General features: G+C 36.4%; 1 protein-coding gene across 1 annotated transcript; it reads right to left on the minus strand.

Annotated features, from left to right (window-relative positions):
• LOC106713705 (collagen alpha-1(XXII) chain) lies at positions 1-27,016 on the minus strand. The gene is made up of 27 exons (XM_014506551.2): positions 26,817-27,016; positions 12,136-12,188; positions 10,700-11,235; positions 7,880-7,942; positions 7,219-7,239; positions 6,351-6,384; positions 6,160-6,272; positions 5,893-5,991; positions 5,668-5,790; positions 5,142-5,336; positions 4,932-5,060; positions 4,502-4,619; positions 4,190-4,270; positions 3,880-3,932; positions 3,585-3,764; positions 3,376-3,510; positions 3,212-3,295; positions 2,776-3,028; positions 2,612-2,697; positions 2,430-2,522; positions 2,295-2,333; positions 2,058-2,102; positions 1,620-1,768; positions 1,176-1,352; positions 748-891; positions 425-499; positions 1-67 (listed from the first exon to the last, which is right to left on the minus strand). The coding sequence occupies exons 1-27, from the start codon at positions 26,828-26,830 to the stop codon at positions 19-21; spliced, it is 3,141 nt and encodes a 1,046-aa protein (XP_014362037.2). The 5' UTR covers positions 26,831-27,016; the 3' UTR covers positions 1-18.
• Positions 27,017-27,819: the final 803 nt, after the last annotated feature.

A 27,819-nucleotide genomic window follows, 5' to 3' on the forward strand; every position in this document is an offset into this window, starting at 1 on the left:
AAATAAGTAATTGTAATATCAGATGTTACTATTTAATAAACGTTCATACGCAAGACGACGTCTCGATCTGAAACAATATAATTGTCATGAAGTTAAACTAAAACATTACGGTTAAAAATTACTAACAGAGTGGCTGCAACATAAACTATCGAAGAAGAAGAAGAAGAAGAAAAAGAAGAAGAAGAAGAAGAAGAATTTTGGTCCTCCTTCCACCCTTTTCCTATTATATTAAAGGATGGGAGTAGTGGATTTTGCGGATGAGGAGTCGCAAAGAAAGGGGAAATATCCTCTTTTCCATCCCCTTCTCCGTTTGCTCGTTGCAAGGTCGCAACCTTTTGATATTTAAAAAAATATAGGTGTTTCAGCAGTGGAAACTCAGTGGGATGTGATCAAACTTTTTTCAGACAGTAAAAATAATACTTACATATGCCTCTGACGTCTTACAACATTAGGTCGTACTTCGACACATAGTACGATGAGTTTATTATCGCATGTGTACCTAAAATATAATTATACATTAATTGAGGCCTTAAATTTATATTCGTACAATGTTATAGAATTTTAACGTATTCCAGACATTACCTCCTTTTGTACTTCGTATAATAATAATGTCTTAAACCAATAAGTACATTAAAGCATTGAACAATATCATTAATTCTATGTGTCATTATACGTTTTATATCTTTTGGAATATTTTTTTTTTAAATACGGTTCGATAACATTTTTTTTTTCAAAAAGGTGACTTACTTTTCATGTATTGCTAGCTTATTGTCATTTATTTTGGCAGCACTACCGAAATATTTGGGACTATCTGTCAGCCATTCTCGACAAAAATATTTCGGCGATCGCACTCCTAATGACGTTCCTCCGTGCCATACAGCTTTGATCGGCCTGAAAATATTAGAGGTTAATATATCTGATAATTTAAAATTTTGACTATCTAGATTTTATATTTTCATAAACAAAATCTTAGTAAATAGAAGCATAGATAAATAACATTCAATACACTACAAACATTTGATTTGATTGGTTATTGGTACCCTACATGAGTAGGATGAGGACAGGGAGATGATGATGAAGTGGAAGTGGATAGAGATGGAAGGTGGCATAATTGAATTATTAAGAACCACTCTGATAATAGGCAATGAAAACAATGAATGTTTTTATGTACTTACCACGTAGGATCAATAAGTACATTTTTGCCGCTAAAACTGTAAATATCCGATTTAAAAGCCACCGTTCCAGAGTCGTTAAACATATCGATCCACGAATCGAACAGAAGTTGCTGATGAATGTTAAGTACGGCAACATCCTTGTCTGCAGTCTTGAGGATAGACTTCAAGTCTTCCACCCTTCGAAATAAAAAAAAGTTTTCATTATGCTATTTATACGGACTTGAAATAATAGTGTACATCGTCAAAATCACGGCAAACAAATTTTAAAATGAATATTCAAAACTTAATAATTTATACAATGTTCAGAAAAACCTTTCCAAGAGGTAAAGGAGAATTTACGTAAAAGGTACCAATTTTTTGGAAGAGTCCTGTTGTTATTTTGCTGCCTTATCGTGTGAAAAAAATTTAAAGAATACTATAATAACTATTACAATTACTACTGACTTGTTTGCGAGAAAAGCAGCAAATGTTCCTGTAAATCCAGCTTTCTTGGACTGAACATGACATTCTTGATCAACAGTCTTTCGACCTGTGCGATTTGTTCCTGTCTCCATGTTACCCGCATAGGGTTCATCGAGCGCTACTAATCGAATCTAAAAAAAATGTATGTATTTAAATATGATTTAGGCTAAGTCTTATGAGTCTGGTGATGTGATTGATGTGGTGGTGTGTGAGGTGATCATAATGATAATAATGAAACTAAAACAAATAAACACGTCAATTTTTTTTTTTCAAGATAAAACAAACCATTGCAATTGACTAACGTAAAATTCAGCTATATTTACATTTACAGGTTAGGATGTACTGGTCAAGAAGTATGGTATACAATCTTACATACGTAATGAAATGCTTAAAATCGAGTTTAAACAAAATGTCACTTACGAAATTTTTTCTTCGCCTTTCATTATGATTTGTTCGCAAAGGAGCCTGTAACCAAATATTTATGTTATTAATAGATAATACTTTAGGCAATGTTAGCTCAAACTTAAAAACAAGCTAGAGAAAAGAATAACATAAAAACACGACTACAATAGATTTAGCGGATGTAATTTAAGCAAAAATACTCGTATCTATAACTTCTAGCTATATTTATTAACTCGATTATAATTTTGTACTAACATTTGGTTTATGCGCTCTCTCGTGGTACAAAGACCCCATCTGGAATTTAAAAAAAAACGTATATTTATTCGTAAATTTGCATATGAAACATTTTTTTCATTATTTTATAGAAATGGAATAGAAAATGAATCATACCACAATATATTGCCAACCACGATCAACCCTTAACAATAGTACTTTTTCTTCCAAAACATAAGCGAGGGTCCCCACCGGTGTTGACCTAGTTCTCTAAAAAGGATTTACCAAAAAAATTAAAATACATCAAGATTCCTTTTCTTCAAGAAGTACTTAACATGTTCAAAATAAAAATTACTTACTCTTTTTAATCCCTTTGATGTTTTGTAAATCATTGTTTCCATTTTATTAAAACCGTCATCATCATCATCATCATCTCCATTACTAACTGAAAAAAAAAACATATTAAAAAAAACGATTATGTAGAGAAGAAATACATATTTAGGATTTAAGAAAGCTTAGATACCTGGATAATCACTAAAGCTATACAAAGTCTTAGTAGAAACAATTCCTCCAGGCTCTCCTTTAGGTCCAGTCACGGATATGCCGGGTGAACCGGGTGTACCCGGTGGACCTGGAGACCCGGGTGGACCGGGTGGACCGGGTGGTCCTGGTACCGGTAAACTATCTTCAGTCTTTTGGCATAAACCGGGTGGGCCCATTTTGCCGGGCTCTCCTGGAGGTCCCAATGGACCTCTTTCACCTTTTTCCCCTTTGAGCTTTGGTACAAAATAAATCGAAATGAATCTAAGAGGCAAGTAAATCTTATGAATATTGCGAATGATGTAATAAAAATTGAATTACGATAATGCAACAGTAAAGATATTGAAAAACTAAGAAACGAATAGTTTTTACCTGTTTTATAGCAAAGAAATAAAGAAAATATTCAATACCTATAGTACCTTTTCCAGGTTTATCTCTGGTATTTCGCCTCTTTCACCCTTTTCACCTCTTGTTCCCGCAGCACCTGTTGAGCCTTTGGGACCCTATAAAATTAAATGATTTTGAAGATAACATTATAATCTGCTTTCCTCTGCATTAGTGCTGCACAATTACTGCTGCTTACCATTGGTCCAGGAACACCCGTATCACCTTTGGAGCCTTTCTGACCCATAGGGCCCACTGATCCCTTTGCGCCGTTATGTCCTGCATATCCACGAGGACCAGGCTTTCCTGTATGGCCACGGTCTCCTTTAGGACCCTAAATATGTTAATAATTTAAAGTACTACTTAAATCAATATAAATAGTTAATATAATTTAAAACAGTGGGTTACCTTCAGACGACTCAAGTCAGACATCGATACTACCCCTGGTGGGCCAGTTCCACCTTTCTCGCCTTTGTTCCCTTTGGGTCCCGTCGATCCTGTATCACCCTTTTCTCCTCGATCACCGCGACGTCCAGCAGCTCCAGGAATACCGATGGTACCGTTTTGTCCTTTTTCACCTTTATCACCCTTAAAGTAACAAAGTATTCTTATACTTCTGATTATTTGAATATAAAATCAGGCAAACCATATCAATACAGACTTATTTTGCTTACAAAATGATTTTTATAACATTTAACTTTACCTTAATTCCTCGCTCTCCTTTATATCCTTTTAACTTTTCAACTACCATAGATACTAAAACAAAAAAACTCGATTACTTATATATTTCATAATAAAAATGAGGATTTATAGCTAAGACATTTAAACAATTGAAACTGGAGCAGTAACCTGATCGAATAATTATTAAACAAGCAATAAAATAATTTGTTTAATCAAAAGTAATTTTTCAAATCGACAATGTAGATAACTTCTGTAGTTTTCATAGTTTATAGGTATCTTGACACGTTTAGTACGTTTGAAGCCATAATTTGTGAAGAAAATAAAGCACTCACTTTCATCAGGGTCTAAGTCGTCGTCTAATATAGATGACAGTTTAGCTGGTATTCCTGGAAGACCCTGTTCACCTTTGTCACCTGTATTATAAAAAAAATTACTTGTTATAGAATACAGAATAACTCATCTAAACTTTTCATACATAAACACAATAAAAGCGTTACAAAATCATCTGATTTCTCCATATCGGAAGCGATTATCACTAAAACATAAGTGCGTAATAACATAAGTATTTCTTGGTTTGTTGCTTTCTTTTATTAAGAATATCTTAACTTTTTTTTATTTTTGCCAGAATAATATTATAAACGTACCTTTAGCACCATCAAGACCATGTTTACCATGTGTACCAGGTACACCAGGCTTGCCGTTTAAGCCTGGGTTACCGACTTCCCCCTTTTCACCTTGTTTTCCTTGCGGGCCTGTATGTCCCTGTGAAATGGTTAACGAAATTATAAAAGATTAAAAACAGGAACTAGAAATTTATGGAACATACAATTATCAATTGACCATATCAGATGACTCAAAAGACTTCAGTAATCCCAGATCCCGCCAGAAACATGAATGTATTTTATGTTGATCATTGAAACGAATAATTTTAATATCAAATTAAAGACTAGCGTTCCATAAAACTGTCTTAACGAATAATTGCATCATTGAAGTCCATATTGCTAATATAATGTTATTAACACGATAAGGTAAATTAATAAGTGGATAAAACTTTACAAAATAATAACTTCGTACCAAATCACCTGGTAAGCCACGCTCGCCCATTACACCTCTTTCGCCTTTCTCTCCCTTTTCACCGCGGGGGCCAGGAGGCCCTTGAGGTCCAACGTCTCCTTTGTCGCCAGGTATTGGAAAGTTTTCCCGCTTTATGAAAAAAAAAAACATTATTGTATCAACAAACATACGTAACTTACATTTAGAGGATTCTTAATTCAAATTACTTACCTCACATGCCAGTCCAGGTGGTCCAGGGTGACCAATCTCCCCTTTAGGTCCCGGTGGGCCTATCGGCCCATCTCGCCCTGGTTCACCCTTCAATCCATTTTGACCGTCTTTCCCTGGCGTACCGTCGTCGCCTTTGTCACCTTTCTCACCGGTTGAACCTTTTGGACCTCTTTCACCTTGTTTTCCAGGTAGTCCCTAAAATACATAACTTCAACGATATTGTTCCTTTGACATCTGTATAACGAAATTATTAGATATTGCTGAATTACCACATATATAATGAACTGAATCAGACAACTAATATTTGTTAAGAGTTTTTAATAATCCCAAATAAAAGCGAAAGATCGCTTTACCACCAGGAAACCACAAAACAATTTATTTACGCGACCGTGTCGATTCTTCGTCGTCTTTTTTCAATAAAATTAGTGGTTTTCGAATTTTTTAATATAATGAAACTGATGTTTAAAATTAAGCTCAGTAATTAGATGAAATAAAATAAATTAACATAAAAAAAAGTTTTACTCACTGTTTCTCCAGTTGCTCCAGTATCGCCATCTTCTCCTCTAGGACCGGGTTCACCTCGTGGGCCTTTCATTTCAGGCATTTTCTTTATTATACTCGATACAACTGATTCTGAACAATGACATGCCTGAAAGAAATTCACTATTCATAAAAATAAGTAAACAATAACATTGAAAAGTTTGTTTTGGCTTATTTTTTACACTACATACAGAATTTAAAACGAACTTACTCCTTCTTCTCCTTTGGGGCCTTCTTTACCGATTGGCCCTTGAGGTCCTATTGGACCTTGAGGACCTTGTGGCCCAGTTATGGACAATCCTGCGCTTCCCTGTAACGTTAAATAAAATGACTTTTAATAAACTGTAGTTTATTTATTTATTTTATATATTATTTTAGATAAATAAAATAACATTATGGCAAAAAAAAATAATTTTCTTATATGGGAAAAATGTAGTTTAAGTTAAAAATTATTTTTATTTTTATAATGCACTTATACCTTGTCTCCTTTTTCTCCTTTCATTCCCATTTCTCCCCTTTCTCCTCTTGCCCCTATATCGCCCTTTTCACCTTTATCGCCTTTCATATTTACTTCTACTCTGTCATCCCCACCTGAGTAGTAAAAAGAATTATTAATAACTTTATTAATTTTTTAGGATTTTTAATAATAATAAAATTTCAGTAACTTACCCTCGGGGGGTGGTAGAGTTAAGTCATCTTTGAACTGTAAAAAAAAATCAAATTAAACCACATGTAATTAAAAACTGAAATTTCTGCGAAAGGTTATTTACAAAGAATGCTATAAAGACTACGAAGTAATCATTTGTACAGAATTATAAGTACAGTTATATAAATTGACAACTATAAGAGAACATTAATAACTACATATTGATAAAGTTTAATACCACAATAGCCAGACAGCGGTTTAGGATACATTTTTATTAGGTACCTGTTTTCAATTAGAACTAAAATTACGAGGAGAAACCAAAGTATATTAAAATAGTTTAAAGCTTAACAGATATATTTTTGTACATCGTTATCCAAAGTATACATATATATATTTACTTATATAATTTTAAAATTAAGTATTTTTACAATTTTATTAGTGTGCGTGGGAAATGGTTAATTACATCCGCCTGCGGGATATATACATATAAAATATATATAAATACCAATATATTAATAACCAATATAATAATTATACTTTACAAACTATAAGGCAATGCATAGTAACATCGATATGATTTTGGAATATAAGGCCCTTCGTACAAACGGCAATGTAAATCGTCGAAACAAATATTGTATCATTGCGTTACAAGAATCGTACTAGTCGTCTATTCCGTCAGTACCGGCATAGCAATTACATATCAATTGTTTAGATTTGCTCCGCCACCTCGAAAATTACAGCGACTTATCCCACAACGATCTTGACAAGCAGTTTGCGAGCGACTGTCTTTGTCGATGACAGAAAGAAATGGACCTCTATGACAACCTATAGCGTAACTCGACGGGTTTTGAAAATTTACGTTGCCTTGTATACGAAGGGCCTAGGACTTACACTTTCGGGGAGATAAATATCCTGAAACAAAATTTTGATGATCAAAAATTGTTTTTTATACAATAATATCATGCTAATTTAGAATAAATTAAACAAATTAAATGTGACTACTTAGTATATTTAAACTATATAAAATAGGTAAATATTAAGATACTATGGAAAATTTCAAAGTTTAATCTGTAACCAGAACAAAACAAAATATCTTGCATTAATGCTTGTTTTTCAAATATCTCCCAAGCTTTTTTTTATCTTTTCTTTGACGATCTTAGGATGACAAGTTTTGGTAACTGGCTGAGTACATTTTTCGATACTCGTATTTGGCGAACTCGTTTATAGCAAAGTTTTAGAATTTTTTATTCGTTCTTATGAATACAATATCAACAGAACTTACATACAACGAATTGTTTTTATTTACGTACTTTACCCAAGTTTAAAACTTAGATGGTGAAAACGATAAGCCTGCAGTATATACATTGTTTTGGTGTCATTAAAACAAATTAATAATCAACCTTAAACAAAAACCAGCCAATGTCTGATACATTAGGAATTACGATGATGATGATGCTAAGATGCGGTGATGTTAAGTTTGAAAAACTATTCGGGTGATGACCTCACGTTACTATTATTATCTTGATAGTAAATATATATGAAAACCACTTACATTATTGCAAACACTTTCTATGTTGCCCGTATCCGGGTATAAAACAATTTTGTGAATGGCCCCCTGAAAAATAACATAATAATATTAAATTTTGTGTTTAAAATTATTTTAAATATAATATCAAAAACCAATTACATTAGTTATTAGTAGTTAGTATTTTATGTACTAAGAATAGTGTAAACCCTTAATTATGTAATGATTAAATTCTAAGAAATTTCTTCAGCACTTCAATGCGCTGATTTATCACGTTCGCTAACAGTAACTTTCAAGAATACATGTGTCAAATAATATGTTTGGATACTTTACAAAAACTAGATCATCTTATATGCGATATAAGGAAAAGTGCAGCTTTAAAAGTACGTAGAATCAGCAAATTGTACGTGCAGAAATGCATCTTTGTTATGCTAAGTTAAGTTGCGTGAAGGCATCTAAATTGCCCACTAAATTATTTGCAGAGGAAACGTGGAGACTTCGTTTTAAAGTATATAATTACAAGCCGTTTTCTCTAAAGAGCTTTAACTTTAATCAGATAATATCTATGAAATATCGTTTCTGTCTTACAATCTTCATAACCCATTAAACTGCGATCAAGTATACTACGCCTACTTTTTTTGTTTAACCGTTTTAGTTTATCAGTTAATTAACATTTAGGATTAACGCGCATTCGTCCACTCCTAGTCCACTCTCGTCCACCCATAGCGCGGCGCGGCGGTCAGGTTTATGGCGAGAGGACACCTCGCCGACACCTCGCCAAGCTAGTGCCCGTTCACCCATGCAATATAGAATGAAGCATCGTTTTGTTAGTAATTGTGCTTGGAAGGGCGGTGCTGGGTGGATAAGGAGTGGACGAATGCGTGTTAACCTTAAACCTGAACCCTTTATAATGAGCCACTTCGACGAAACCATATCAAGAAACTCTTACTAATTTGTGGCATACCTTCTCAAGTAAAGTCTTCGCAGCCAATGACAAGTGATGAAAAAATAACATTAACTCTTCTTCACTCGATGATTATATTTATACAAAGATTGAAGGTGTCTAAACTTAACCGTGGGTTTTTGAGAGCAAAAACTCTGCATAAAACATAACCATATATTTTTATAATGGACATTTTGCTCTCAGAAACCCACGGTAAGAATTCTAATTCTCTGAGATACATAATTTGTCTGTTAAGATTATAATTATTGTTCTAATTCACAGATAATAATATACGAAGACATTAAGTAAATTGAACTAAACACGAGCTAAATTGTATGAACAATAATTTAGAAACACGTGTTACATTCCAGTACGAAAACATAGCGGGGTGTTAGCTTAATGAACTCATAACGGCTGATTTAATATCGGGGTTAGAACGCATTAGCGTTTGTATGTTAGGTATGAAATGCTATTTAGCGGTCTTTACTTTGTTATACGACGATAACGAAGTGATTCATAGTTTAGGTGGTAGCTAGTTTCTAGCGACTATAACAATTAGCTTATAATATTTAAGCTCATTCCAAATATAACTCACTCGAAGCCTATTTATTGTCTAATAAATATAATAAGAAAGCTAACCTAAGGTACACTAACCTTTCGCTTATTTTATAAAGTATTATTTAGAATTCAGTTGTTCTAACGCATACAGGCATGATACTCCTATAATGTATTTTCTGGTTGGAATTTTAGAATATCCATCATTATCATTTTATCATTTTAAATGATACAACTTTTTTAAAGCTTTTAAGTATGTATGATAAAATTTATATGATTATGTTAACAGTTGCGGTGCTTTTGTAAAAGATACCTTAAGTATCAAGTACAAAAGAATGAAACGTAGCAAACAAAACGTGAAAATCCTAATTAGGCCGCATGTGGAATTAGCAAAGTTACTTTGGGAAATTAATACAAACCCGCTCGTGCCGTAGAATTTAATCTACTCGTGTTTAGCGAAATCCCTACTTGCGCGAGTCGCCTACTAATTCAGCCTTGCAGCGACAGCTAATTTCGAGCCGTTACTTGCACTGTTGTACAATACAAGAAGTTTGTTGGAAAATTTAGAGGTAATTTTAAATTTTTCACAAATGTGTAACCTTTTCGGTCTTTATAATGTTTATGAGGAGATGAGACATGAGGAAATGTTCGTTATGGATTAAAGTTTTTTTTAATTAGCTGTGATAATGAGTATTGAAGATGTTAAGTTCTATAATTTGAGATGAAGTTAGCTTATACACTCTGCTATCATATAAGAAATGGTAGTAATTGTGTATAAAGTGTGTGCTCTTCTGTACGTCTGTGAGTGTACTCATGTGCGTGTATGCATATACAAACATTTGTTGTTTTGTCTTCGTGTATTATTGTTTATTTTGTGTGTCTGAAAATATTAGTATATTCATGCCATAGATATAATTATGTATTAACAGTTATAGATCCCGCAATAATAATATTTGTTGCGTGCACGAATAGCCCGGGTCGACCGGTGCAATACAACGACCACACAGAAGACAGGCGTGAAGTGGAAGCAATTCCACGTTTCATCTGATGAGTGTGCGTGCCGGAGTCATAATGTTCCCTCCTCATCATAAAGTCCCATCATTTTCTTATAAAGAAATGTTTAAGATGAGGTTAAGTGGATTTGGCGGAGAAGGCGACGCATAGGAAGAGGAAATATCCTCCTACGCTGATCAAAGGTAGGCAACGCATCTGCAGTTGCAGATGTCAATGGGCAGCGGTGTCTTAGATATTTTTACTGTCATAATATAAAAAATGTTTAGTAATGCCTGAACTGTAAATACCTCTAGCATGTGTTAGATACAATACTAAATAATAATAAATAAACTTACTCTGAATGGATCACTCTCCTCGACCCCTGACTGACCAATGTAAATCCAATCGTCACTTGAAAAATAAACATCCTCCATTTCTTCTTTTGGTATAAAAGTATTAATAGGCGAACATTTAGTGTAAAGTGTTATTGTTTTGTCAAAAACTATGTATATATCCACCCAATTTACACTTAGATCTTCATACACGACTAAATTTACGTTTTCTCTAAGGCCAACGCTATCTATGTTTAGTTCAAAAACATCGGGAGCTTTTGGTGTAACACACAATCTTAACTTTACTAAGTTTTCTAAATTTTTGATAGCAAACAAGCAAGAATAATCACTTTCGTCGAATTTAAACATAACACTTAAAATGAAAGGACTAGAAAGCATGAGATTGTTTAATGTAGTATTGCTTATTGGTGATAGAACTCTGCTTGTGTTGTCAAATTCGAATGCGGTATCGCCATCTGGTCCATCTATAAAGTTTATTCTTTCCGAATCCGAAGTATACTTTTCATAAACTTTAATCACATCTTGGAGTATGTTGTAATCTGCAAGAAATAAAACCAAATTTTTACTCGACTTTGTGTTTTCCTTTTTTAGTTTTTACTTATTTTGGTTTTGTATTAGTGTGTACTATGTCTCTTGTTATTTTAAGAGTTGTAACTTTATTTTTTAAAACCGTAAATATCTTCATTAACACGAACCTCTTATCAATTGCCATTTGTCAAAGTGAAGGTAATAAATTGTTTAGTTTGTGAAGGTATTAACAATTGCGCGTTGTTCTACTTGTACAAGTAGGTTACTTGACCACTCGCTCGCTTTAACAATTTTTATATTTATTTAAAATAATTAAAAAGGAAATTAGAATTTCGTAATGAAATTAATATTAAATGAAACATTTCGACACATTTGAAGCTTAAAAGTAATTATTATGATTTTAGTAGTTTAGACAGCAATTTTAAATAAAAAGTTCTAGTTAATATCTGGCACAGAAGTGGTACAATATAAATATGTGTAATAAATATAAATACAAGTACACAACAGAAACATTTTGTAAACTAAATGCAGCATTTTGAGGCACCCCAGCAGCTGCTTCCACTAATCTTGATTGAAGCTTAATGGCAGAGGTCACGGTAGCTTTTTACATGCAAGTCAGCAACAAAAAATAAGTTGTAACTAACAAAGAAGCCTGTAATTTGATCAGCCATTTCTCTAGGTGAATTTAGCAATTTAAAATTCAAATCACAACAAATTTAGTTATTTTGCATGACTGAAGCGGGTTGCCTTTTGTAGTAAATAAAAGAAATTTCTTTTATATTGCCTTCCATAGTACGTTACGTGGATTGTTACCATTCAGTAATTTTTGTGAATTTCATTTTACATGTTATTTTAGGTGATATTACGAAAATTTGTAAGAAGTGGTATATGAAATAATTTACATAACTTACCAGAATATAATTCGGCATCTAATGTCTTAGAGAGCAGAACCACACCAATATAGCTGAAATAAAAAAAAAATATGTTTTGAATGGTTATAAATAAGGTAATGTAATAAAAAAATTAACAAAATTAAAAGATATAACCTATCCCAATAGTGTTAAATTTCAAGGAAATCTTTACAATTAATCCTTTAGTAGTGAAGTTGGGTTAGTTAGAAGTGATATAACTGGAGGCAAGCGATTTAACGTAACACTCCCAGCGGCGTTTATAGCCGGAGCGCTCTTGTACGAGCACAATTGCTAATTTTGAAAGTGTAACGAAATGTTAAAAGACCCGTAAGGATGCCTACAAATGCTTTTTGGTAGTATACACCTTGTATCTAAAACTCCATTAAAGATTTTTTAACTCCGACATTTGATGAAAGGCCGCCATTAATATTTAGAATCGTTAATTTTACATAACACCTCTTCGATATTATTTTAATAAAATAACTTCACTATTTCGCTCATAATTATCAAATACTTGCTGGAGCAGTAAATGGTAACTGAGAGGGCCCTCATCAGGAAGAGAGAAAAAAAAATGAAAAGGAAAAAAATCAAGTAAAATTGTATCACAACGTTGTAACTAAATGTAACGAGTAGAGTAGGTAATTAACGGTGTTTCATAGAAATGAGTAAAGCTCATAAAACCAGTAGTGATCAAATGAGGTAAATCATAAAGTTTAATTTTGTCTTTTATTGCAGTTTCCTTCATATGTGTCTGTCGTTTTACATTTTAAAAATGAGTTTACTGAATTAAATAGACTCTTAAACCGGTAACCAATAGTGACAGAACATTTTTGCTTTATAATAATTTTTATTGCATAGAATTATTGAAGCAGTCTCGCGAACGAAACGCTACATATCATAACTAATCATGCGTATTATTTAGGCGGTTGTAATTAGGTTTTTAGATCAGATGTCTCTAAATGTAGTTCAGGAAGCGTGGAGCAGCTGTATTGGACAATTTTAAATACTGCATTTGCCTAACAGTTATTAATAAGTGCAAGTCGTGATACGGTACGTTGAATTTAAGTCTCATTTGTAGCTGCCCATAATTTGTAACAGATATATTATATTCATTTCGACGTTTTGCAAATTATTGTATATACTAACTTGTCTCCGTGACTTTGTCCGAACAGAATGAAAAATAAGTAGCCTTCTAGACTATACTCTATGTATATGCCTAATTTAATCAAGATCTTAATTTTAGAATTGTTTTTATAAGAAGCTTGTCCTGATAATAACAAACACAACACAATAAGACCGGTCCAGCCTTTAATGCGTGGTCGGTGGCTCAGAGAAAGCATCGGTGGTTCAGAAGTTAAACACTTGGCTTGTAATCTGCAGATACAGGATTCAAATCCCGTCATGTAGCCATGTGTTTTTCGATTTTCGATTTACATATATAGATTTATCCGACTTTCTTAAGCTGAAAGAAAACATCGTTATGCATCGTGGTTGACTATGGCCAAGTCACTCTTGACTTCCCTAAGTCCGAGCCCATCAGTGGGAATATATAGTGGGCTGATGATGTGCCCACGTGATGCCATGACGAATGGAAATAGGGATTCATTTTATATAGATTTGAAATTAGTATTAATTCAATTGTTTACACCATTAGTTCTGTGGTATGAATTTATTTTACAATTACCTTATTACAAAAAAGTTAGGTAAGTAAACGATGATCATCTCAATACCAACTCACTTCTGAAAAAAGGTTCGATTGAATAACAATTTCTAAAAAAAGACTCACATAGGCATTTGCGCACGTGTGTGTGTGTAAATATTTATGTACACACACACACACGTGCATCATACGTGATAAAATGCAAAAAATAAACATACGCCATGACAAAGTGCACTTCACACATTGAGTCACTAGTAAATAAAAATATTAAGATCATCAATTCATAGGGCAAGATGAACCCAATGGTAAAATTAACCTACTTGTAGAAAAGTAATCATTTAATTCATTAGTAAAGTTTATTAAAAAAAAATTAAGGTGATTACGAAATCTTATCGTTGTGACCGTTGATCTTTCATTATATTTGAAAACACACGCAAAATGTGATGTACAGGTTTTCCCACAGCGTAAACCTACTGTTACTCTTTCATTCATTAATTTGTTGTGACTTAAAACTTTATAGCAATAACTAGCGGTTGCCCGCGACGTGGTCTACGCCGTTAAAAAAATAACCTATAATACTGCCGCATCAATCAACCTACCAGCCTACCTTCCCGACAAAGTCTCGTCAAAACCTAGCCGTTTCAGAGATTGACATATTTAAAATGTTTTTCCTTATCAGCAACGTAAATTCATTACGTGTACAGAATATGTATTTTACACACAGATGCTTTAATTTTATTAATATAAATATATTTCAATTAGAATTCGTGACCGTTTAGCTGATGTGATAGAACGGAGACAATAGTATTAGAAATTGTTAGTTCTAGGTTCAGTATGACTGCATATTCTTTGGAGCTTGGCCAATTTCTGATGACAGTATAGAATTCACTAAAAGCTATTTTTAAGAAATCATAAAATTGTTTCGCCGAGTTATTTACCGGTGATAAAACGCGTAATGCAAATGTATAAATTAAAAAAAAAATTTTTTTTTTACTTTTCTCTCAATAAATGCATTCGTATTTAGGTTCCGGAAATATAATAGTGATAGGTAATAAATAGAAGACGGATTGATTATTGAATAGAGAGGATGTTTGAGTGAATACGTCGTTACTTACATTATCATTTCTAGTAAAATCTATTTGTATATTGTTTTCTTATTCGAAACGTGAAAGACGAAATTTGTTCCTTGGTGTACTTTACGGCCGATAGGGACGTTGCACAACTGTCATAAAAATTTTGTCGATCTCCATAGTAATGTAGATGTAGTCGCGGGCGATAACTAGTACTTTATAAGCATTAAAAAATCGATATAAAATGTAAAGGTACGACAACACTTGAGTGAATTAAAAAGGTGATACGGAAATAAATAAATTATAATCTTTAGGGCAATTAATTTCAATCATCCAACGGATTACGGCCATTGAACTATTTTCGACCTCGATTCTAATATTTTCCCATGTTTATCACATCGAGTCGGTAAGTACAAACAAACAAACTGAACTTTCACTTGCATTTGTGGGGCAGATGTTTAGCGTAGTTAAATTTCTGGAAATCTACGTGAGGTCGGCGTCATCACTTACGTCACTTGCCCCGTGGTTGACATTGAGGCAAAGTTAACTCTACACTTACTATGTACATAGTGCTGTAACTTAAAGGTTATTTTAGCGTAACTTAGGTGATCGGATATGTTGTTTTTTAAATGACACATTGCAAGATTGATGGACTTGCCCATGAATGAAGTGAGCAAATAGATCGTTCGGATTTAGCTGGAAGATAAATCTTTCAGATGGGTTTAATGCTGGCGCTATAATATATTACGGAAATAATTTTAATATGTGAATATTAAAAAGAAATACAGGTTTGAGAATTATCTTGTGTTGAAGATATTAACATCTGACGGTCTCAAATTATAAAAACGATTATAGTAATTACTTTCTTATTTAAAACAAAATGTGAAATTAAAAAACTAGATTAACTTATACTTCAAAACAGTATGTTTTTAACGAAGTAAAAATTTACCACACACAGTCAAATATCGCAGAGCATTTTCTAGTAAAAGTGACTTATCTTAACATTTCCTTTTAAAAGTACAGATTTTCCAGAATACATTGTTTAGAAAAAATAACAATACTTTAGAGTTGCAGATCGAAGTATCTTTAAATTATTGTGAACACGACCTATAATAAAATCTTATAATTTGCACTTGTAGAGAAGTATACTTTATTTTGTACTAGCTGTGGCCTGTGACTCTATCCTCGCGGAATAAAAAAACTTAATAAGTAGCCAAAGTTTTCTTCAGATGTAGAACATAGTCCATGTTCTACATCTGTGTCAAATAACCTTCGAGCTAACATTCATCCATCCATCTAAACTTTCGCATTTATATTATTAGTAAGATTCCTCGTAACCATATTGGGTAATTCTATTTCTCAATATACACACAAACAGAAGATGATTGCAAGAGTTGTGGTATTTTCAATGTTGTGTTTAATCAATTTATTGCGGCAACGAATTCTATTACAGAACACAAGAACACGCAAATTACTTAACACTATGTAGCTAGACAAGTGTGTTCACAATATAGTGTTAAATTATAGCCCTGAATTTTCACTGCTTTAAAACTTTTTTACCATCTCTCTCATTCACTTTAAAATAATTTAATAGAAATAACAATATGCTCTTGAATGAGTTTTTCGACAATGATAATGATCAACTTCTTGATACTACACGGAATTATTTACATTATGGCGAGTATCATGTTTTTCAGAGCCTACATAAATAGGTTGAGTTGAAAGATCATTCAATGGATTCCAGAAATGCAAAGAGCTTCCTATCTCTTCTTAATAAATACTAGCAGTCTTCCGCGACTCCGTCCGTGCGGAATAAAAAAACCTTTATAAGTGGCCTATGTGTTCTTCCAGACTATGTTCTACAAATATGCCAAATTTCACCGAGATCCGTTTAGCTGTTTTAGAGGTACTTTGAAACAAACATCCATCTCAACATTCGCATTTATTAGTATGGTTACTGATTTAAATAAATTTAGAGTAATAACAATAAGAAATGATTCAACAAAATTTTTATTTGTCTTATCGATTTAAGTAAAAGCTAAATTAAGTTTTAATAATAATAATTCGAACTCAAAGTTAATGGATTATTATGAAGGAAGATAAAATTAATCAACAAACATTATGGGCAGAGTAAAACGAGCTAGCTGTTAATCCTCTGTTTGTTAAGAATGAAGTAGCGCGTCAGTTGCGTAAACCGGATTATCTCGATTAGACGTGATATTTAACAGACGGCCCTTCCATGATTACATCGGTTAATGAAATATTGTAAGTAGTACTTTAAAGTATAAAAAGGTTTTATAAACGTCGGAAGAACTTGTTTAGATACAGTTGTTAATAAAAGAGTTAACTATTAGATTAAGCTAATGAACTTTATTTTTTAAATTTAATGTCACCGATCGATTATGTGCCAGATAATTTCTTAGAAATTTATAATTTTATATTTTAGGTTATTAAAATTATAGTTTACAATAGAAATTAAAGATAAAATTATATCATATCCAAGATTTTGCGAACGAGTTTTTCCTGTAATTTTCAAAGAACCATGACCTTTAATCTATGTGTGTCAACTGTCACCATTTTAGTCATAGAATTCATAGCGAATTAAAATAGATACGTCTCATTCATAAATATAAATACAAAACCGACAATGACGTGGTCGGCATCCGTTATTATCTATCAGTGGGTTCACATCCTAACTAATCTATATATATAAAAGAAAGTTGTGTTAGTTACACCATTTATAACTCAAGAATGGCTGAATCGATTTGACTGAAAATTGGTGAGCAGGTAGCTTAGAACCAGGAATAGGACATAGGATAATTTTTACCCCGTTTTTTTTTTTTTTTTTTATTCCGCGCGGACGGAGTCGCGGGAAAAAGCTAGTATTAAATAAAATGAATACAAGACTTCGTGTGTCTGCTGCGTTTAAAGCTATCGTCTTGATATTTGGCATTATACTTAAGAACTAGCTAACTAAAAATGTTTCATTTTGTCACTGTATTTTGACATATGCTATATTTATTTATTAGACTTTTTTTTTATTCCGCCAAGACGATGTTGTGGGCAAATGCTAGTATGTTACAATATTCTACTATTTTATGTTACAATAGACGTAATACACATACAATTACACTAAAAATCCTGAGGGAATAATGATGATCATTCATTTCATCATCAGCTCACTATACGTCCCCACCGAGGGGCTCGGAGCCTACCCCAAGTTAGGGGTGACTAGGCCATAGTCAACCACGCTGGCCAAGTGCGGGTTGGTTGACTTCACACATATCATTGAATTTCTTTTCAGATATGTGCAGGTTGCATCACGATGTTTTCCTTCACCGTAAGAACGTCGGATGATCACAATATGCGAAATCAATACAAGCGAACGTGCGAACATCAACTAGTTATGTTACTAATATTATAAATACGAATATTAGGATGGATGGATGTTATTTGGAAGGTATCTCCAGAGTTGCTCAATGGATCTCGGTGTAATTTGGCATAGATGTAGAAGACAGTCTGAAAGAACACACAGGCTACTAATAAAGTATTTTTAATTAATTCCGAGCGGATAGAGTCGCGGGCGACAGCTAGTATGTTAATATAACAACATTATATATGTTGAATTAAGTCATACAACTATGATATATGACATAATGCTTTGATCATTGTAGATAACCAATGAGTATTGATTCTTTTGTTTTATTTAAACGTATGTTTTACTTTGTTTTAAGAATCAATGAATTTATCAGAATCGGTAACCTCTTTGACATTAGATTTATTTTATTAAGATGTTATAGCTTTTCCTGTTTCATATATTATTATTATAACTGTGTTTCGGACAGATTAGGAAGTGTTTTTTGTTCTTGTAGTAGCAAAAGACAGAAATAGATGTGACTTTCTGGTTATTATTAGTTTAAATAATAAGGAATTATTTGTTAGTAACAGTTGCCCTTGGACTGACATGAAACTACGCTGCTTCAAGTGTATGCAGCTGGGCCACACCCGGGCCCTATGCCCATCGGAGGCAGAGGATGGCCGCCTCTGCTTCCGATGCGGCCAAGAAGGCCACAAGAGGGCTGCGTGCGAGGCACCTGTCAACTGCGCTGTGTGCCACAGGACAGGCTGCCCGCACGCACACGTGATGGGGGGAGCTAAATGCACCCCCCCTACTGTGAGGGGGAAGGCCCGCTCCATCGGCCCTCCCCCTGCGCCACAAGCGCAACCGCCGGCCAGGCTGCAGCCGCAGCCTGAAGAGGAACGTATGCAGGTGTCCTAATGCCCAGACACCTGCATACAGAGTTCCTGCAGACGAACGCCAACCACTGCGCCCGCGCACAGGACCTGCTCATGCAGGTCCTGGCGGAGTGGAGAATTGCCGTTGCTGTCGTGGCCGAGCCCTACCTCATCCCTTCCCAATCTCACTGGGTCGGGGACACGGAGGGCTCGGTCGGAATGGTGGCGCCGCCAACGGGCCCGCAACGCCTCTCTCTCAGGGAGAGGGGCGCGGGTTACGTGGCGGCTAACTGGGGAGAAGTAGTGCTCATCGGGGTCTACTTCTCCCCGAACAGGAGCCTCTCCCAATTTGAGGGGTTCCTGGATGGCCTGGAGCTGGTGGTGCGGAGGGCACTGCCAGCTCAGGTCATCGTGATGGGGGACCTCAATGCTAAGTGCGCGGCTTGGGGATCCCCCGTCACTGACGTCAAAGGGGCGCATCTCCGGGATTGGGCCCTCATGATTGGCCTGGTTCCGGAGAACCAGGGCAGCGCCTTCACGTGTGTGCGCGCGCGGGGTGGCTCGATTGTCGATGTTACGTTTGCCACCCCCGGTATTGGTGCGCGCATCACGTGTTGGCGCGTCCTGGAGGATGTGGAGACCCTGTCAGATCACCTGTACATCAGGTTCAGGGTCTCCACAGCGCCCCGCGGGCGTCAAACCCGCACGGCGGGCGGCAGAGGCGCCTTCCCTAGGTGGCAGCTGTCCCGTCTCGACGCAGACCTGGCAGAGGAGGCCGCAATTGCTTGCGCGTGGGCCTCCGACCCCCCTCAATCCTTGGGGGTCGGAGAAAGAGCTGCCAGGTTCCGTCGGGACCTGACGGCTGTATGCGATGCGGCAATGCCTAGGGCTAGGCGCCTCGCGCCCCGAGAGGGGGTGTACTGGTGGTCGCGGGACCTCGCGGCCCTACATGCCACCAGCAACGCCGCCCGCCGTGCTCTCTCCCGGTGCCGAAGACGTCGGCACCAGGAACCGGGCGAGCTGGAGCGCCTTCTTGCTGAATCACGTTCAGCAAAGAAGGCGCTCTCAGCCGCCATTGGGGCCGCCAAGGACGCCGCCTACTCTGAGTTCTTGGCGGCCCTAGACGCGGACCCGTGGGGGCGCCCGTACCGGATGGTACGGGCCAAACTCAAAACGGCGCCCCCCACGGAGGCCATGGAGCCGGCCGTCCTCAGCGCGGTGGTAGAGGGGCTGTTTCCAGACAGCCCCCCATTTGAGCCACCGCGCATGGCGCAGCAGGGGGCTGACAACGAGGATGACGCCGCCCCTAATCCTCCTCTAATAACGGAGGAGGAAATGCTAGGGGCGGCCCGCCGGCTCCAAGGCCCGCGGAAGGCCCCGGGACCGGATGGGGTGCCCGGGAAGGTTCTCCCCATCGCCTTGAAGCACCTCGGGGACCGCCTACGCTGCCTCTACAACGATTGCTTGGCAGCGGGGCACTTCCCTGAGGTGTGGAAGGAGGGGCGGCTAGTCCTCATAAGGAAAGATGGCCGCCCCGCGGACTCTCCGTCGGGATACCGCCCGCTGGTGATGCTGGATGAGGTCGGGAAGTTGCTGGAGCGCGTGATAGCTTCCCGGATCATCCAGCACCTAGCGAGGGACGGGCCGCAGCTCTCGGTGAACCAATTCGGGTTCCGGTCAGGACGATCCACCATGGACGCCCTGGCCGCCCTGAAGAGGTTCACTGACGAAGCGGCCCAAAAGGGGCAGGGAGCCATAGCGGTGTCATTAGACATCGCCAACGCCTTCGGCTCCCTCCCCTTCGCGGTAATAGAGGAGGCGCTACGGTATCACGGAGTGCCCCTCTACCTGCGGAGAGTCGTAGGACACTACCTGCAAGGGCGGGTAGTGTCCTACATGGGGAGAACTGGCCGTGAGGAAAGGCGGATGGCCTCCGGTGTTCCACAGGGGTCCGTGTTAGGGCCCCTCCTGTGGAACATCGGATTCGATTGGGCCATCCGCGGAGAGGTGCTGTCCCGGATGGCGGTCATCTGCTATGCAGATGACACGCTGGTAGCCGTCCGGGACACTACCTGGAGCCGGCTTAAAAGGAGGGCTGAGGCCGGAGCCATGTTGTTGACCCGGAGGATCGAGGCGCTAGGCCTCCGAGTGGCCCTCAGCAAGACCGAGGCCCTTTATTTTAAAGGGCCTAGGTGGAGGATTCCTGCGGGGGCCACCCTCCGGGTCAACGAAGAGGAAGTCGGGGTCAGGGCCCGGATGAAATATCTGGGTCTTGTCCTCGACGGGGGCTGGCGCTTCGGCGATCATTTCCGAGCGCTGGCCCCCCGGCTCGTGGGAGCGGCCTCAGCCCTGTCGAGGCTCCTCCCTAACCTTAGAGGTCCGGGTGTACATACGAGACTGCTGTACACCACGGTCGTCAAAAGCATGGCCCTGTACGGTGCACCAATGTGGGCAAATGCCCTCAACGCACCAAACAGGGCCCTCCTCCGCAGGCCGCAACGCATAATTGCGGCGCGTGCGTGTCGGGCCTACCGCACGGTAGGCCACGCGGCGGCCTGCGTTTTGGCCGGCACCCCTCCGTGGGAAATAGAGGCGGGCGTGCTGGCCGAAGCCTACTGGGCGCGGGCAACACAAAGAGCTCGGGGCGAAGCCCCGGCTCCTGAGGAGCTCTCCCGCGCCCGGGAGGCGAGGAGAAAGACGACCGTGGAGCTCTGGGCGAGTGGCCTAGCGCACGCCCAATATGGCGTGCGCACCATAGAGGCCATACGCCCACAGCTCCCGGAGTGGTGTGGGAGGAGCCACGGCTCCCTTACCTTCCGACTGACACAGGTGCTGTCCGGACATGGCTGTTTCGGACGGTACCTGTGTCGGATCGGAAGGGAAGAGACGATGCGCTGCCACGGGTGTGGCGCCGATGAGGATACGGCGCAGCACACACTTGAAGTGTGCTGCGCCTGGACAGAAGAGCGCCGCACCCTGGTGGCGGCGATAGGCGGCGACCTCTCACTTCCCGGCGTTGTACGCGCCATGTTGGGAAGTGAGAGGTCTTGGAACGCGGTCTCCTCCTTCTGCGAAACAGTCATGTCGCAGAAGGAGGAGAAGGAGCGGGAACGCGAAGGGGATCCCCTAGCACCCCCGCTCCGGCAGAGAAGAGTGGGGAGAAGGAGGCGGCAATTTGCCGCTGCTGCCCTTCTCCCCACGCCTTAGATTTGAGGGCCCGTAGAGGCCAAACGCAGGCGGGGTCACGGAAGTAAGCTAACGCGTTTCCCGTGGCCCCGCCGTAACGCGTGAGAGGGCAGTCTGGTTTTAGTGGGTATTCCGGTCGCCTTCTGCGGCCGGCGAGTCCCACACTCCCCTACGCCATTGCACAGCCCGGCGTAGGGGGTGCGTAAATGCATTTCCAGACTTTAAAAAAAAAAAAAAAAAAAAAAAAAAAAAAAAAAAAAAAAAATGGACTGACATGAAACTATTTATTTATTGAGCTACTCTACAATATTCTTGAGCATTTTTGTGGAGTTAAAAGAAGACACAAGCTATCGTAATTCACGACATAAATAAAACATTAACATATAACTTGTAAATTCAAAACACGTTAACATCTGATTTAATTTACAAAACGTTACAAAATTGTTTTAAATCAGTGATTTGTAAAACTTTTTCGAATCGCAATAAATTATGTATATATGAATATAATAAAAGGAATTTGCCACGGAATGCCAAAAACTAGTTTTGGATAAAATTATTTTGAATATAAATTGACAATATAAAGAACTAGTTGTTGCCCGCGATTCTGTCCGCGCGGAATTTAAAAAAAAACAACTTAACTAGCTGTCTGAGTTCCTTCAGACTATGTTCTACATCTTATGTCAAATTTCGGCAACATCCATACAGCGGTCCTGGAAATACCTACTAACATCCATCCATCCATACATACAAAAATTCTCATTTATAATATTAGTAATAAGTAATACTAGTAAGTTACTAAAAGTAAGATTACACAATTGTCATCTTACAATTACTTTACTTTGAAAATAATATCATCAAAATAAATTGTATTTATTATGTACTAAAAACGTCTGTATTTGTTTTTTACATATAAAATAAAGTAAAAATGAAATAGAAAATTCTAAAAGCTAATAATGTAAACAGCTACCGACTTCAATCTCTTTATTAGTTTAAAGAAATTGAGATAAATTTGTTCGTAATAAATTCTCACATAAAGTTTTTAATTAAACATTATTATCGTTTTCTAATATAAAAATAATTTAACATGAAAGATCTCATTAACATTTTCAATCATCAAAGACGCTCTGGATAATAAAGTATATGTTTTTTGTTTTTTAAACATATGAAAAGCATATAACAGCATGTCTTTATCTTTAAATATGTAACCTGAGTCCAGAGGTTGATCTAAAGGTCGAATTAACGAAAGAAAAATAGAATTTAGCCATTAAAAAAATGGATAGTCGCTACATTGTTTTGGAGTATAATTTTATGCCCTAAGCCCGTGAGTATCTCAACCTTGATACGGAGATGTAGCCATTTTCCCGGAATTATTACAATTTTTTTAAAAAGTAGTAATAGAACTAACGGTCGCCCACAACTTTGTCAGCGCAGAATTAAATGAAAAAAAGTAGACTATAATATTTCAACCTGCATCAGCTACCTTTCAAACTTGGTCCAGTCGTTCCGGACATTAGCAGTAACAAACGAGGCCTTGCAGACAGACAAATAGTAGATACAGACACACACAGGCAAAAATTTTAAGAAATTGTTTTTCGTTATTCACTGTTCCAAACTATATAGTCCGACTGTCTAGTTAAAATTGGAAGTGTGTATCGCCAGCTTTACATATTGGTAATAAATAATAATAACTTAACACATAAGAAACGCCAAATAGAATTGTAAATAACAAAGCAAACAGTTTAGTTTTCTATTACATAGTTTATTCTATATGGACTTCCTGCCATATCTTTCATATAATGAGTTGCAGAAGTTTAAACAAGAAATTCAGGAAATATAAATAATTCAGTGACATCTATGTGGTCGTATTATTTATAGCAGCAGCTTTCCTTTATTTAAACTTATGTGTAAGGAAAGCTGCACAATTCTATTAATTTCTTATGGAAAGTAGAAATCTAGTTGAAACTATTATAACCTGCAACATATAGTATAATAATAAATAAATATAATTACGACATTTATCTCGTAAATTAAGTAATAAATAACTTCAATGCAAATTCGTTCAAATGAAAAGTTACAATATTGACATTTTTATTTTTCATTTTAGTTAATTTAAAACGATCGTATTTTATTTTGTTTGATTTCTTAGTTGATTAGTGTCACCGATGCTTTGACAACGCACTTAGAGTACTTTAAAATAGACTAACAAATCATGACCATTAAACCATTTCCTAGTAATTTCACTAACGCACATTGAAAACTGGAACCCATTAATGTTTATAGAAATTTCCTTTGATTTTCTCGTCGCAACGATTTTAATATGGTAACATTAATTCAAATCATGTTTCAAGTCGATTCTCTGTTTACATAAGTTTAAATTGATTAGAATTGAATTTCTTTTCAATTCAAGGTGATGTAGATTTTAAAGTTTTTTTTTTAATAATTTTAATAAATGATTACAATCATTTGAAATTTCTAGGGATATTTTTGGGTGAAGTTCAATGGTTATACAAATCAAACAAAAATCTTACTCGTATTATAAATGCGAATATTTAGATGGATGGATGTTTGTTTGAAGGTATCTCCGGAACGGCTCAACAGATTTTGATGAAAGTTGGCAAAGATGTAGAACATAGTCTGGAAGAACACATAGGCTACTTTTAAATTATTTTTTCTGCGCGGACGGAGTCACGGGCAAAAGCTCGTAGTAAAATAAATTAAACACGATTTATGTTGACATCAATAAACGGTTATTCGACCTTGTTTAATCCATACAAAGTCAAGCCGCTACGACTGCACATTATAACTAAAGGGCATTTCGCTCGCACCGATGGGCGGGAATCTTAAATTGACTCTATGAATAAAACAACAGAGGTTTTTAAAGTAATGATAATGTCAATGTTCATTCTTAAAAGCATTGACCTTCGTAATCTTACTAATATTATATATATATATATATATATATATATATAATATATATATAAATATAAATGCGAATGTTTAGATAGATGGATGGATGTTTGTTTGGAGTTATCTACAGAACGGTTGCATGGTTCTCGATGAAATTTGGCACAGAGGTAGAGCATAGTCTGGAAGAACACATTGGCTATTTATTAAGTTATTTTTTCATTCCGCGGGCGACAGCTAGTTGTATGATATAACGATTATTGATATGTGTGTCTCGTCAGTTCACATATACATATGTCCACACTGAGGGTCTCGGAAACTTCCCAAGGGATGGTTAGGCCACAACCTCGCTTTCTCATCCTGTTATTGACATGCAATGTAAGGAAAAACTATTTTAATTAATTATGAGTTGATTATATTTTAACTTTATAACGCCTTATTTATGTTAAATTTCGTATTTTGAACTTTTTGGGATTCACTTGGTCTTTTTTACTTGTTAAAACATGTTTTCATGTTGTGCCTATTTTTTAACTACTGCACTTTCAGCTTCGGTTTGCTTTATTATTCTGACACCAATAAAGTATAGCCAAGCTACAGCTACTAAAAACTCATTAGTAGACGCAATGATTAATGAAAAGTGAGTTAATATTATTTTTTGGAACGAAGTTCCTTATCGCGCGTTGTGAAAGGGGGCTAGACGGAAAAAATTCTTACGAAAAGTTGTCACGACACTTTTCGCTACTTCACCATGGCAACGACGTGACAATATATAACGAAAATTCATAGAAATAAAAAGTACTTCTTGTGAAGACTTAAGTTTTTTATTCATAGAATAAACATTGGTTCCTTCACTAATTAATCGAAAGGAACTTCGTTCCATCCGGGTGTCCCTTGACACCTCTCAAGTTTTTTTACAAGTTTATAGGCAGTGGAAACCGACGGAAAAATTTACTCAGTAGTTAGATTCACTTCTAAATATAGTCCACATTCCTGTTAAGTGTCCTAATGATAGAGAATGTACTATCTGCTTGCTCATCATGCCCTTAGTGGCACGCAGATATAATAATTAGTAAACGAATTCTGTCGCCTACAACTGGTTTCAGTTGTAGTCATCGGCGCCACAATTCTATCAGAATAGTATTTATAATATAAGCAGAAAAGATTAGTTTTTTAAATCACTTCTTTATTATCTTGTTTGCATAATTAAATTTTATTCTTTACGAGATAAGCTTTATTATATATTTACGTATGTCTGACCAGTTTATCACTTTAGAATATTAAACGTTTAATTTTACAGTGTTTACGATTGTATTTATAATGCAAAATATTTATATTTATATTTACTTCAATATTTGTGTTACTTTAACTCACAGCTAATATGATGTTTTGTGTCTAAAGTTTTTGAGAATTATAAATATTTTTTTGGTAAATATAAAATAATTTATAATACAGCTACGCATTATTCTAAACATGTTCATATTGATTTAGAATGTTGGGTTTTAATTATTTAGATTCTAAAAAATCTAATGTTTAAAGTGTTAAAATCCACTTCAGCCTTAATAATACTATTAAAGTGTAAGTTAATGTAATCTACAAATTATATTTAAAAAAAATAATGTACTTACAAAAAGAATTTCATTTTAACGGTTCTTATTCCTTTCACACTTGGTAATGTCACTTTTATTTCACAGTATTTAAATAAACATGATGGATTTGTCGTTATTAAGATATTCAAAAAATCACAGTGTAATTTCGTTGATATCCATTGCGAGCGGTACGATGTTTGATCGGATGCGCACGAGTCGCAGACGTGGTTACACACGCGCGTCTGCCGAATGACTAGAAAATGTTTGCATTAAGTCTTTGCAAGCTTTTACGAGAGAAAGAGATGGTTGCTATTGTTTTAAGATTAAGCTAGTGGCGATTATGCAGTTTTTTATATTTATTCATTATGTTTGTAAGTTGTCGTGATTTTTACCAAGTTTATTAGTATTAGGTTTTCAGAAAACTTTCTCGCGAATGTAACAATAATAGTTGAAACGCTATAAAAATGTGATACCGAAAATAGAGATTTGTACAGTGGATCGGTTAAGCAATATAAAAATTTGTTACAACTTAGCTTAGGGCAATATTCGACTATTAAAATGCTGATTGGAATGATTTTTTTAATAATTTCGATTATTAAATACAAGTATTGAGTTTATTCACAACTATAGAATAAAATTTTATATCACTTAAATTGTACTGCTAGAAATACTAATAAAAAATTGTTGTTTGTCATTCCTCTCAAGCACAATAGAAGTCACATATTATTAAATTCCATTAAAATAATGAACATTGTCAAGTTCGCAAATATTTTAAATCTTACCAATATTATAAATGCGAATGTTTAGATGGATGGATGGATGTTTGTTTGAAGGTATCTCCGGAACGGCTAAAGGGATCTTGACGAAATTTGGCATAGAAGTAGAACATACTCTGGAAGAATACATAGGCTATTTATTAAGATTTTTTTTTATTATCGCGCGTACGTGGTCGCGGGCGACAGCTACTTACACATAACTATTATTAATTGTCATATTGTAAATTATTTAACTGGTATTTCTGTACAAAGACAATATTGAATCT

This window comes from Papilio machaon, chromosome 12 (assembly GCF_912999745.1).
Source record: "Papilio machaon chromosome 12, ilPapMach1.1, whole genome shotgun sequence".
Classification (NCBI taxonomy): domain Eukaryota; kingdom Metazoa; phylum Arthropoda; class Insecta; order Lepidoptera; family Papilionidae; genus Papilio; species Papilio machaon.